General features: G+C 36.3%; 1 protein-coding gene across 4 annotated transcripts in view; it reads left to right on the top strand.

Moving 5' to 3' along the window:
- PCMT1 (protein-L-isoaspartate (D-aspartate) O-methyltransferase) overlaps window positions 1-13,309 on the top strand; it is a 34,307-nt gene that overhangs the window by 9,063 nt on the left and 11,935 nt on the right. For 3 of the 4 annotated variants that reach the window (XM_074144526.1, XM_074144525.1, XM_074144528.1), the window contains exons 2-5: window positions 3,432-3,536; window positions 5,007-5,038; window positions 5,584-5,688; window positions 9,057-9,177. In XM_074144526.1, coding sequence (XP_074000627.1) covers window positions 3,432-3,536; window positions 5,007-5,038; window positions 5,584-5,688; window positions 9,057-9,177 — 363 coding nt within the window. The remainder of the gene's footprint in view (window positions 1-3,431; window positions 3,537-5,006; window positions 5,039-5,583; window positions 5,689-9,056; window positions 9,178-13,309) is intronic. The other variant, XM_074144529.1, reaches the window with a different exon arrangement.

The raw sequence follows: 13,309 nt of genomic DNA, 5'->3' as shown, positions 1-13,309 counted from the left end.
AACTCCGCGGGCCCTGCTCTGCTCCTCAGTGGTGACTTTGCGGCTTCAGCCCTTTGAGGCTCAGGAGTTGTGCCGATACAACTCTATTTATTAGAGTTTAGTTTTGATTTTAAGTTCTAAGGTAGTGTCTTTGTGCATTAGCCTTTGCTTGCAAACACTTCATAATTTAGCATCTGATTTGTTTGCACTACTGATTATCAGAATTTTGAAACCCAGCAGTCTCCTGAAGGAGTTCACGTTATCATTAGAAAGGATAATCAACTTATATTTAATTGTGAATTATTTTCTTGTGATATATAGATTCTGATTTAGAAAATGTTTTCATTGGCATTTTATTAACAAGACAATAAAAAAAATTTTTTTTTTTTTGGCACTGAGAGATGGCATGAAATTAGAATGTCTTCTTTGCAATATAAACTCATATTATTGGCCTTTTCAGGGGATATACTTGTTTTCTGGACTTCAGAATCTGACAGACCTTTGTTCGAGACAGAATTAAGACCCTGGCAGTTGGTCGTCTTGGGACTGACTGCTGTAGGGAGGAAAGGACTTTCATTGGAGTTCTGTACCGTGCAGTTGCTGTGTTTCTCTCTATTCAACCATGAGACTAAGAAAAATTCTCTTTGTTATCAATGCAGAGAAAATTACTACAAAGTCAGTAATGTTTTTACTGTTTAGGGCTTGATTGCCTTTCTTAATTTCCACCTAAAATTTGTTTGTTTTACTTAGGACTGAATAGCACTAGTATTCTAAGAGTTCTTTTTTTTTTTTTTTTTTTTTTATTCTGGCGCTCTCCATTTTATAATGAGCAAATCTGAAAAGCAGACAATCTATGGGGGAATAATGTGATGCCCTGTAATTCCACATTCATAGCTGAGAGGGTGTATTTTTTATGAAAAAGGAGCATTATTCAATAATTGCAGTACGTGGCCGAGACACAAGCTCTAGCTTCCCCCCTGGTTTCTGCTGGGAACTCTGAGTATGGGTAACTTGCTTAACTTCTCATTCACTGATGAAAAAGATGACACTGATCAAAAAGTACAACGTTCAGCAAATCTCAGGAGTGTTTGCTGAATGAGAGCATCCTGAATGCTCAGGATCTGTATAATATTAGTAGCTACTGTTTCCAATTTTGGGGGGCCATTTGCTTTTAGCATAAGCATCATACTTGGTAAAGTTACATGTACTTTGGCTGAAACAAAGTTTTGTGCTTTGTTTTGCACAGACATCCACAGACAATCTCTGCCGTGATGGTCTTATACTCTGATTAAACAAGTTGGGGGAATACTGGGTAAAATACATAAGTAAAGTAATAGGATGGAGACAGAATAAAATCTTTAAATGCTGTGAGGTGAATTTACTGATACTCTAAGTAGAAAGCTGACAGGAGTGGATGAGAGAGTAGTGTGAAAAAAGAGGTTTGGAAGAAGCCTATAGTCACAGCAGCATAGAGGAGGTCCCCTGAAAAGTAGGGGAGATTCTCGGCCTTACCATAGAGCCCTGCAGTTGTTCTTTCAAGCTGGAAGCTTGATCTGTGTATTCTCTGCACGTTTTTTTCCCCAAGGCACAAAAGGAAAGAGCAGATGGCTAACTATAGCTTCTAGAATGTATGCATCTGTCTGCACAATACACGTTCTTGAGCAATAAATGACTATTTTAGATCTTTCCTGAGTGCTTCTCAGCTACTGCTTTTTGACCCCTCTTCTGTCCCCCATAATGTCTATTTTTTTTCATTCTTGTTATAATCAGCTTTGCTTATTCTCCTGACTCTTTTTTTTTTTTCTTTAAAGTACATTTATTTAAGAGATACTAATTTCTTGGTGATACCTAATGAGAATCTAACAGTAGAATTTTGATATTTTTTTGTTTGTTTGTTTGTTTCTATGCCTTGTTCATAGAACTGATACACAACTTTTTTTACTATGTTGTTGCTCAGTAAGTAAACTTAGGAACTGCTGCAACTCCCTGCTGTCTCAGAAAAAAACTTGCATTGAAGTGAAGAGTTTCCTCTAACTGGGACTGTAGCATACAGTTCCAAATGAAGTCAAAGACAGGATATCTGTAATATGTGTGGTCTGTGAAGGGAGTATATGTGTTTTTCTGGGACTTACCAGGTATAGAAATAATTTTAAAAAAGAATTTTCTTTTAAAAGAATTGTTCTTTTCCTTAATAATCGGGCAGTATATTCCCATTGCAGTTCTATTTGATACTTTATTTTCAGACTGAAAATCAAAATGTTTTGGGGGGATTATTTTGCTCTCTGAATTCAAGCCTATGTTATATAGGATAATTAAATCCTGGAAACAGGTAGTAGGTAAGAAAAAAAAAAAAAGGTAAGAAAATCCATAATTGATAAGAGTAGTTGGGAGAACACTGTAAAGAGTCAGGGAAGCCTCTGCAGAAGTTAACACACCTGTGCCCAGGACTGGGCTATTGTTGGTGGTACTTTAAAAAAACGTTGGTGCGACTTCAGTTAGGACAATCTTACAGATTTTTATGTTACTTCATTTTGGGATTTTGGGTTAGATTTTAAAAGTAGTCAAATTATATAGTTTTTTCCTTTTAAGTATAATTTTCTAAATAAATCTTCCTTGTTTAAAGTAAGTAGTTCAATGAAGAAATCCGTTGTTGAAACTTCAGTTATTTGTAGCTTATACTGTATCTTTTAAAGCAAGTGGTTAATCAATTTCTTCCATTTGTTTTATAAAGTTTTCTGCTACTTGTACTCAGATCTTTAAAAAAATAATTATCAGCATTAAAAAACTTCAATAAAATTGCAAGGAAAAATGGCTGCACTGCAGAGGGATTCTGATGTTTTACATGCATGTGCATTTATGTTTTATTTTGAAAAGTGAACAAAAATTCAAAGTATTTTGATATGAAAGCTCTTCGGCCTCAGAATTCTGATTCTCTAGGATTTTCTTTACAAAAGGATTTTTTTTCTTTTGCCAACACAAAAGAGAAACAGATCTTGAAAATAAAATAGTGACCAAGGATGCTGCAGCTTCACATTTCTAGCCTGCTGTTATATGTTTTTCAAGAATTACTCACTTACACTTCCATATTTCTAAGAAGCTCTATATCTCGTTAGGTGTGTAGAGTAATATCGGTTTCTTACCGACTATGTTTTCAAGAATATCAAAGGTGTGCATGAAATTGATTATTTTTTTTTCTAAGGGATAGGTCTTTGCAAACGGTATCTACTGTTTCAGAAAAGCATCTGTAACTGCCAGGAAAGTCTTGTTCCAAGTTCAGTGGCTTAAGCATTGTTTGATTTATGGAACACAGTTTAAATTCTAGTATGATGAGGGTTAAAATGTTAGGTAAGTAGCATGGTTTCTCACACTATTAGGTATATATTCATGTATTTCACATGCTCTTGCATTGCAGAAGAGAAACAATGCCTTCAATTTTATTTATTTATTTATAGAAAATGGAATAATCAAATCAGACAAGGTATTTGAAGTTATGCTGGCTACAGACCGTTGCCACTATGCAAAATACAACCCTTACATGGATTCTCCACAGTCTATAGGTAAGAGCATCTTGTAAAAATGATTGAGATTGTTCTAATTTGCATAACTGACTGCTTTTGTCATATATGTTAAGAATGTAAATATAGTTTTTGAAATTTGGAAGGGTGTTTAGTTCCTTATCAGTTTATTCAACACCTTTTAACTAAGTTTCAATTTGTTAGGGAATGCAATTGGCATACTTGGGTATGTCAAGTACATGTCCTTTAGTCCTTATTACTATTTGTAAATATGTATTTATTAAACCACAGCATTTTGTGTTGGTGCAGCTGATGTTTAAGTACTTAAAAATTACTTGTATTCAGTTTACGTCAGAAACAGTCTTTCTTTACAGAAATGATTCTGTTGAGATCAGTGAGGAGTTCCTCAAACTTTTAAATGAGATTTATTTATTTATTTATTTTAATATGAAGATAGGCTTTACATGGGAAGATCTGCTCATAGGACAGTTGTTCACCATCCATATCCCAATTTTGTCTTTCTAAGACAGGAGAATGAATTATGCGAAAGAACTAATTTCTTTTTTCTTGATTTTTTTTTTTTTTCTTTAATAGTGGGTGGTGAGAACTATGAATTGTAGTGGGATTTTATTATTTGTACAGGAAAATGCTTTTTTTTTCTCAATAGTGGGAGGTGAGAATTATGAATTGTAATAGGATTTTATTAGTTGTATAGGAAAAATCAAAAAAATCTTTTAAGATACATACTCAAAAGCTTATGTCTCTCAAGAAACAAGTATAGGTGAGTGTTCCTCCATGTTTTCTCATAGGTGTGTGCTGTTTGCAAAGTAGATGAGGTTATTGTCTCCAGAAGTTCTATGGTCCTCACCACAGAATCACATGGGGTTGGAAGGGACCTCCGGAGATCATCTAGTCCAACCCCCAGCCAAAGCAGGTCCACCTAAAGCAGGTTGCACAGGAACTTGTCCAGGCGGGTTTTGAATGTCTCCAGAGAAGGAGACTCCACCACCACCCTGGGCAGCCTGTTCCAGTCCTCTGCCACCCTCAAAGTAAAGAAGTTCCTCCTCATGTTTAGGTGGAACTTCTTATCACCACATCAAACTCAAACTAACAAATCCAGATTTTTACATAGGGACCGAGTGAAAAAGGCGTTAGGTTATTCTGGGAGACATTACTCTTCTGAATTCAACATACTTGATCAAGCTAAGGCTATATAGTGGCAAAATGGAGATTGTATCTAAGTCAAGGATAGACCCCCTTTTTTTTTTTTTTTTTTTTTTTTTTTTTTTTTTTTTTTTCCCTGTCCAGAGTTGGCATGACATAGCTTTCAGATGATGTATCTTAACTCACTTCTGAAGGAAGAGTACCTGTGTAACCATTGGGGGGTGTGTGTGTAGTGTCCTGAACAAGGGTGGCAGTTAAGGTATTGCATTATACAGTCAAGGTAATAAAGATGGCAAGGTTGCTGTCTGCACAATGATCAACATGTTCTTCCATTCTCTTGTTTTACAGGTTTCCAAGCAACAATCAGTGCTCCACATATGGTAAGCTTTAAACCTATGTGATTGGTATAGATGATTTTATAAACATCCAAAAGGTTCTGAAATAAAATATTTATCCTAGCAAATTTAATTAATAGTTTATTGCAGTGATGCTGTTGTGAAATGCCTAGCGGGAGGGCACAGGCAAGGCTGAGCCAGACTTTCCTTGGAGGTACGCAGTGATAGGATGAGGGGTAGTGGACAAAAAAATGCAACATGGGAAATTCTAATTAGTCGCTAGGTTAAAAAAAAAAATCCCATTGAGTGTAGTTAAGCCCTAGAACAGATTTTGTGGATTGTGGAAATTCTGTTCTTTGTACAAAGAATCTGACTGGACAGGACTCTAAGCAGCCTAATTTAAATTGCTCCTGTCTTGAAAGAGGGTTGGACCACAGGATTTCCAGAGATCCTTTCCAAGCTAAATTACTCTGACTCTGTAATTTATAAAAATATAAGTATTCAGGAGTAGCTAACAGTGATTTCTATGGTATGATGTTGTAAAATAGACACTTAAAAATATTTTGAAATTTTCTGTCATCTTCTCTTAGCATGCATATGCTCTTGAACTTCTGTCTGATCAGTTACATGAAGGAGCCAAAGCACTTGATGTAGGATCTGGAAGTGGAATCCTTACAGCATGCTTTTCGCGAATGGTGAGATACTTAGTTTAATCACTTGATTGTCAGAACTGCTTGAACTGTAGCATAACTCTGAATTAAAGGGGGGACGGGAGAGCATCCTTTGTACAGTGGACTGATATATATTATACAGAAAATAATTTACTCTCCTGGGTGTGGTTAGTACCCATTTCTTACCCTAACTGGTACTAGATGGATGAGTTAAAGGGTTTGGTAAATCATGTGGTGGTGAAGAAACTGCCTAGAGGGAAAGTTTTTTTGGTTTTTTTTTTTTTCTTGATTAATTTTAGTGGTTCCTTTTTAGCTTGAAGGAAGGAGGTGTTTGTCTTGTCCAGCCCAATCTTTACATTATCTTGTGCGGCTGTGAATGTGATCGATTGTCATGCCTTCCTGCTATGATGAGAGTTTACTGAGACCTAAAAGAATCCTATTTCTACAGGAAAATATGTGGTCTTTATGTAAATTGTCTTTGAATTTAACTTTTTTTTTCTTGTTACTATATTGTGTGAGCATCACTATAAGTATCCATTTAATCTTTCCTAAGATATTAATTTATTTTCTCTTCACATTCTTCAAGTAATTTAATCTCTGTACATAAGGAATTCTCTGTGGTTCCACCCTATCTTACATCAGGAAGATAAGATGAAAAAAGTTGTTTTATGATGGTTGTAACTACACTACTGTTAGACGAATTTATGGAGTTGAATATAATCAGTTCTTCCTTCTCTGTTCCAGGACTTTATCATTGCTTTATAACTAGCAGAGACCTTCATTAAACTGCCAACTAGACTTTTTGTCTTTCTGATAAGTTAATTTGGAATATGGTGATGCATATGATAAATTCTCATATGAGTTTTTTTTGCTACTTAGTTTTCTGTTTTCAAATACTGATCTGTTGAGTCTGCGATCACTTCTGGTTTCCTGTGTTAAGAATTAGAGAAGAATGTTTAGGACTGGGCAATGCACAAGCAAAAAAATATTTAGTTGTTTTAAGTGCTAGCTGCAAAATCAAAAATAAAAAAATTGAAATAAGTTAACCAAAGTGCAGTTTAGAGGAAATCTTAAATGTCACTTGTTCAACTTTCTGCCTTTTTTTTGGGGGTCTAATTTGTAGTCAATAATCAAGTGCTAGTAGCACTTGGAGTGGGAACTCCAATCCTACAGTGCTAAAACTTTTGTCAAAGTGTAGCGTATTTCTCACTAAAAAGTTACGAATGCATAGAGGAATAGCCATTTTTGTTAAAGTGTGGTTCTGCCCTTTTTTCTTTTAAAACATCTATGGAAGAAAAGCTGAAAACATCTGCATAGATGTCGGAATTACCACAAAAATGAAATCTCTTTCCAATTTTGCTGAGGTTAATCACACTATCTTTTTATTGCTATATCAATGTCATGTTCCTCTTCTGAATCCTCCTTGGTGCTATGCTGTGGAATGCCTTACAGACTTTTGTGAAATATTGGATAAATGCTTTTGTTCTCTTTGATAGCATTACTTCTGTGCAATATGGAACTTGCTTCATCCACCTGAATGAATGTAGATAAGACAATATGTACTGGTCTGACTTTCTTTCTCTGTAAAGTTGTTTCTAACAGTAACAAAAGCTTGAAATATATTTATGGGCAATGATGGGAAAGTGTTTTGCTATCAAAATTCAGTTGGGGATGTGCTTACTGGATCATATAGATGTTGTTTCTCAGTCTACTTGAGTTCTGGAACAAATAGCTCCCATTTGTGGCTCAAGTGCCTGAGTGCATGTGGATGTCACGATAGCTTTACTACTATGATGATCTCATTTATGGTACTTCTGGGAAAGCTTTATGTTCACTTAGACTAGTAAAGCATCTTTAAGATTTTTTGGTTTTCATATTAAACGGCTGTGATAAACTTATCTACATAACATACAAACGTAAGTTTATCTACTTTTAAAGATTGCTGGCAAATTAAATGAATTGTAGTTTTAATCCTGTAAGTACTGGAATTATAAAAAGAGTGGGGTATATTTTTATTCCAAACAAACCGTGGCAATACCAAAAATTTTATCATTTTGCTATTGTCTCGATTGTGCACACTTCAAAGTTCCAGAGCAATAGATAGAGATAACTGAGGACTTGGAAGTAACCTAAGGGACTGTGCCATGCAGCAGGAGGTTCACTTACTTTTATATCAGGCTATTTCATGCTATGACCACTTTGCTAAATTTTAATTTCTGTGACATTACGCTTTGTTGAACTACACTGGATCTTTTGCCAGCTTCTAGTACAACTGACTGTTGGGCATTCCTCCAGATAGCAACCTGTGGTTGTCATAGAGAAAACTTGCTATGTGTCTTGCTCTGTTTCAAAGGCTAGGCTGGTGGTCTTCCCCTTGAAAAAGAAGAGATAACACTGCTCTTTTGATGTTTCTAGCATAGGACTTGTCCATAATAAAACAGGAAAAAAAAAATAATCCCCATTGTAGCAATAACCAGTTATTAATTTCCATGTCTTAGCAACATTAAAATGTAAGATACAGAAAAATGTGTCCAAAGACTAAGTTGTATGACAACATGGGCTGCTAGGACATAATCTGCCATTGTGTTCTTTGAGCTGGATCCTGTTAAAAATGGTCAGATTTTAAGATTTGAATTCTTTCTCCTCTCTCCAAAATTGGAATAATTTTTCTGGAATAAAGACACGATTCCAGAAGAAATCCCTATAATGGAGAAGGCTTTGTTAGTAAGCCTTTTTTTTTCACTCAGAATACACAGATTTTTTTGTGATCTTTTGTGAGTTATGAGCTCTCAAAAGTTCCACTCTTCCTGTGGAAGAGAGCTATAAATCTGAAAGGAGATTCATGAATGCAAGGGTAGGTGGGAAGTAGTTTATCCCTAACCATTAATTGCTGCATTTGCTTCTGAAAGAATTGGATTCTTGAGATAACTTAGAATAAAATGCACGACTTAGTATTTTCCTTGAAGTAAGGTCTTCTCTAGAAAGATCTTGATCTCTAAGTAAGTTTTTTCAAATTGAAATGAGATTAGTTCTAGTATTTGTCCTTGAAGTTGTTACTTTCTACTGCAGGTAATGCAAACACGATCAAATTCAACTACTAAAAATTCAGGGAAAAAATCTCCGCTAATAGCATAACTTAACTGAATCACATCTCAAAAAGATGGCTCTAACAAGCATTTATAAGATTGTACTGACAAACTTGAATTACCAGTTACTTCTACCAGTCAGGATGTGTTATTTCAAGCAGTAGTTCTAATAACATTGGGAAAATATACTACCACTTCACTGGTTTTGTTTTTATTTTAGAGAAATGGGATCAGGAGATAGAAATACTCATTCTATAAATAAATCAAAACTAGTAGAAATTATTCAACTGTATATTTTTATTCCAGGTTGGTCCCAAAGGACAAGTTGTAGGAATTGATCATATCAAAGAACTAGTAGATGACTCAATAAATAATGTCAAAAAAGATGATCCCACATTGCTGTCTTCAGGAAGAGTGAAACTGATTGGTGAGCATCAGACCGATATACTTACTAATTAAACTGATATTCTTTCTAGCAGCTGGTTGAAAATGACTGGAATTGGATGTGATTAAAAATTCTAATATAAGAAGTTAAACCAAAGAAAGAAGAGCCAAATGAAATTTTTAAAATCCAAGTCATCTTTAGGCCTCTGAAAAATGTCATTGTCACACAGTTTTGAGAATATGACTTCTGGTAATCTTAAAGAATATGTAATCATTCTGTTAGAGAAGCTTAACAAGGAAGTGTTTTCTGGTGAAAATACATGCTGAAAGTCTGTCATGTTAACTTTGCTATTTAAAATTGTGTTTGAACGCATGACTTTTCATGAGTTAAATGTACTGTTATCTAAACTCAAGCGTTTTAACAAAGCCTTCGTACTTCTGATATAGTAATTGAGAAAGCTGCACATAGTTGAGAGAAAAAGTACTGGACTGGCAGTATGCATCACTGAAGTTGCTTTCACTTGTTTTTAAAATCAACAATATTTGTATGTTAGGGAAGTGATTAATTGACACCAAACTACTTTAATTCAGTCAGTGTTACTGAGGGGAAATAATGCAAAAATTATACAAGGACAGTGAATTGGTTTTTTAACTAAAAAGAAAAAGAAGTTTGGTGTTTTTTTGTTTGGTTGGGGTTTTTTTTTTGTTAGAAGATGGAAAGCTGACAGGAGGAAAGCTTTCCCTTCATTATTATTCTATTTGTTCAGTTTAAGAAGAAGTTGAAAGTCTGGATTATTTTGAGGCTTCTTACAAGAGCACTTGGAAAAATGATTATTATGTGATGTTTGGCTCTTAGCTTAATCACCATTTTGATTCTTGGTCTTTTTTTTGCGGATGAGGGAGTCTTCTAAATCTTTTTAAAATAAGCCAATCAACACATGTACAAGTACAAGTGTATAAAATGCAGCGTCACTCACTGAGAACACTTATGCCTTAAACTTTCTTGGAAAAGGACTTATACTGAGACTGTTTGGGCTGGAGAGGGGGAATGAGGGGATAATTTCTATTGTTCCTGTACAAGAGCAATTTGGACTTACGCCTTTGGTTGTACCTGAAACAAAATCTGATGCTCTTGGGGGTCTAAAATTCTGAGTAAACATCATAATCTATATTATGTTTGGCTGTGTAGCAGGGTGACTAAGAGACTTCTATTGTGAGGTACACTTAAAAAAACTACAGATGGATGAGTAGCACTTCTGTGAATTAGGTGGAGAAGAAGAATGTTTCAACTCTGCTGGATTCCTGGGTGCTCTTTGATGTGGAGCTAGAATCCAGACAGAGCTGTTTTTTAAAACAAAACAAAACAAAAACCCCCAACACCCCCCTCCCCAACACACATACAAAAAACCCTGAAAACCCAGGGTTGATTGGTGATGGGAACTCTATGACAGCTCCTGGCTTTTCACAAGTAGGCTTCAAACATTCTCCATTGCTTTGTCACACCTCAGGTATGCCATAACTGCATTTCAGAAGCATCAATATTATTTCAGGGTGAATTAGTAGTAGAACTGCACTGAGAATTTGGGAATAGGTATACGAAGGGTGTCTATTTTAGTTTGTTGGGGGTTTTTGCTTTTTTGTGTGTGTGTGGTTTGTTTCGTTTTTAATTTAAATCAGGAAGGTGCCTTTGAGGTCAGTCTCTCAACTGCTTCCACTTACCATGCTTTGGCTCACATGAGAGTACTCCCGGAGAGCACAAACTTTGATTTCTTTTGGATGAAGCTAGACTGGATTATGTGCTCTGAGAAGCAACCAAATATTTTTGATACGTTAATGGGTATTAAGCCAATAAGACTAGAACTGGACCAGAGTGATCATTCTGAAATGCGCATGTTGCATGGACATCAAGTTCTCAGCAAAAACTGATCTGCTGTACAGATCTGCTTCTATTGTACTGTACATTTGCTGATGCAGATGTAGCCAGAGGGGATGAGGGCATTCTAACCACAGCAAACTAGTTTTCTTCTGGTTCTGTGCTCATGCTACAACTCTGTGTGAAACAGGTCTGCCTAGACACACCGAAGGCTTGAGTACCATGATCAGCTTATCGGGTCTAGGTTCAAAAACAAGCTGCAAAACCCTTTTACATCAGAAAGTCCTGACACTACTTTCCTCAGTCATCACCAGCCACTGCCATGGTTGCTTCATTAAGAGGCTGCATGTAACTGGAGATCTGAGTAGGGTGGGTGATGTTATTCAGGATGCAAGTACAAGCTCAAAATTTGGACTGATGTTTCCCCTTGGACATTGAATAATATAGTAACTTGTATCCCGTTGAATGTATGAATGCTGCTTTAACTTTTTTTTTTTTTAAACCTTCTGGATATTTAAAAGTGTGTTCCCATTGTGGGTGGATACATACCTGACTGCTGTAGCCAGGAGAATTTTTGTGAATATTAAAAGGGAAGAGCCATGCTGTGCTTGATGCATATAAAGGAGAATAAATTTAAAAATAAATAATTAAAAAAAAAAAAAATCAATCTTTTGTGTGTGTGTGGAGGTGCACTGATTCTGAAGATGGTAGCTTTGGTTTGGACTGTTGATTCTAAGAGCAAAAGGTTTAGATGTTTTGTGTCCTTTTCACCACTGTCAGCAAAATTATAAGATGCGGAAGTCGCATTCAGACTTCTCTGGACAGTGCACAAGGTGCGTTTAAGTCTCAGAATACATGTGTTCTTCAGAAGACAACAGCAGTTTCTTTCACACTGTTTCTTCAACTTAGCAATCTGTTCTTCTTTTGCTAGCAGTACTGGAGATCACTCCTTTTAATGCCCACTGCTGCATCTTAGGGAATGAGGGTCTGTCTGCCCATGTAACGTCATTCTAAGCATTATTTGTATTTTTGAGCTGAAGAGGTCTTTCTCCATTGCCTTCTCTAATAGAATAGTGGCTTGATACGGCTTGATACGGTAACACATCACTGCTTTCTCTTTAAAGGAGGTTTATAGTGCTACTAAGATATAAGCAAATATAAATTATACACTTGACTGCATTGAGATAGTTGTTCCAGCAGAACCTACTTTGGAAAAGTCAGAGAGATTAAGCCCTGGAAATACTGGAACTTTCATCTTCATTACTGGCAATAGTAATAAAAGCTGGCTTATTGGAATTGGTGATTGATAGCACGGAGTCTTTTGAAGCACTGGTAGTTCTTGCTTGGCAGCTTCTGCCTGTGGCCCTTAGTTGGAGCTTGTCCTGATGTTGTGGTTTGGGCACCTGGTCAGAATTGATGGTACAAGGAAGTCACTGAGCTTTAAGGGGCTTCTCAGCTACTGGGGAAATGTGCTTTCTTATAGACCTTAAGCTTTGGGTGTAGAAAGTCCTTGCAGGGTCTTGTTTCGGGACCTAATATGAAAGATGACAAACTGCCTAATTTTAGTTGTTTCAAGGAGCTATCCAGATCTTTCTGTACACTCTTGGATACTTCTGTGTGTTGTTACTGTCCAGGTGGCCCTCCCTGTCACTGGAGTCAAAGTGAAACCTGCTATGGCTACCATGTATTTTTTTCCTGCCTTGTGAGTTGTTGGAAGGGAAAAAGTTCACAAATTTTCAGCCTTTGGCAGAGGCTTAGAACTTCTTTTGACTCATTCAGCCTTTTAATTAACCTGTGGTAATAATGATTGCACAGAAGTTGAAGCTCAGTCTGAAGACAGGAAACCCCAAACGTCTGCTTGTGCTGAGAGAAGACTATGTTCATTAACCTCCTTGCTTTTTCTTCTTGACTGATTACTGGGACTTTTGCACTTACTGAGTACAAATTTATGGATGGTTTAGCCTCATTCACTACTTTTGTTTCTAAGTAACTCCAGAGAGCACTTACCTAACTTGCTCTGAATTTCCTGTTGGTTTCCTGTAAATACTGTGATGCCACATTCACACCATCTTCTTTCAAAACTTATCTCAGGGTCTAGTTTAGTTTGCAACATTTCAGTAGCTTAAATGCAATCTGTTCACCTTTCATCCTGCATGACTGGGATGGTATGAGATGTCTGTAATAGGGTGCTTCTCAGTTCTCCACCAAAGCTGAAGCTGTGTCGGTAGCCCTCTGAAGAACTTAATTACTCCTAACATCTTCAGGCAGCCACCTGGAGCTTTAGCTTAGAGCTTTAGCCACA

Source organism: Numenius arquata, chromosome 2 (assembly GCF_964106895.1).
Source record: "Numenius arquata chromosome 2, bNumArq3.hap1.1, whole genome shotgun sequence".
Taxonomy (NCBI): Eukaryota; Metazoa; Chordata; class Aves; order Charadriiformes; family Scolopacidae; genus Numenius; species Numenius arquata.
The sequence above is the reverse complement of the archived record's forward strand: the minus strand, read 5'-3'. Positions and strand labels throughout refer to the sequence as shown.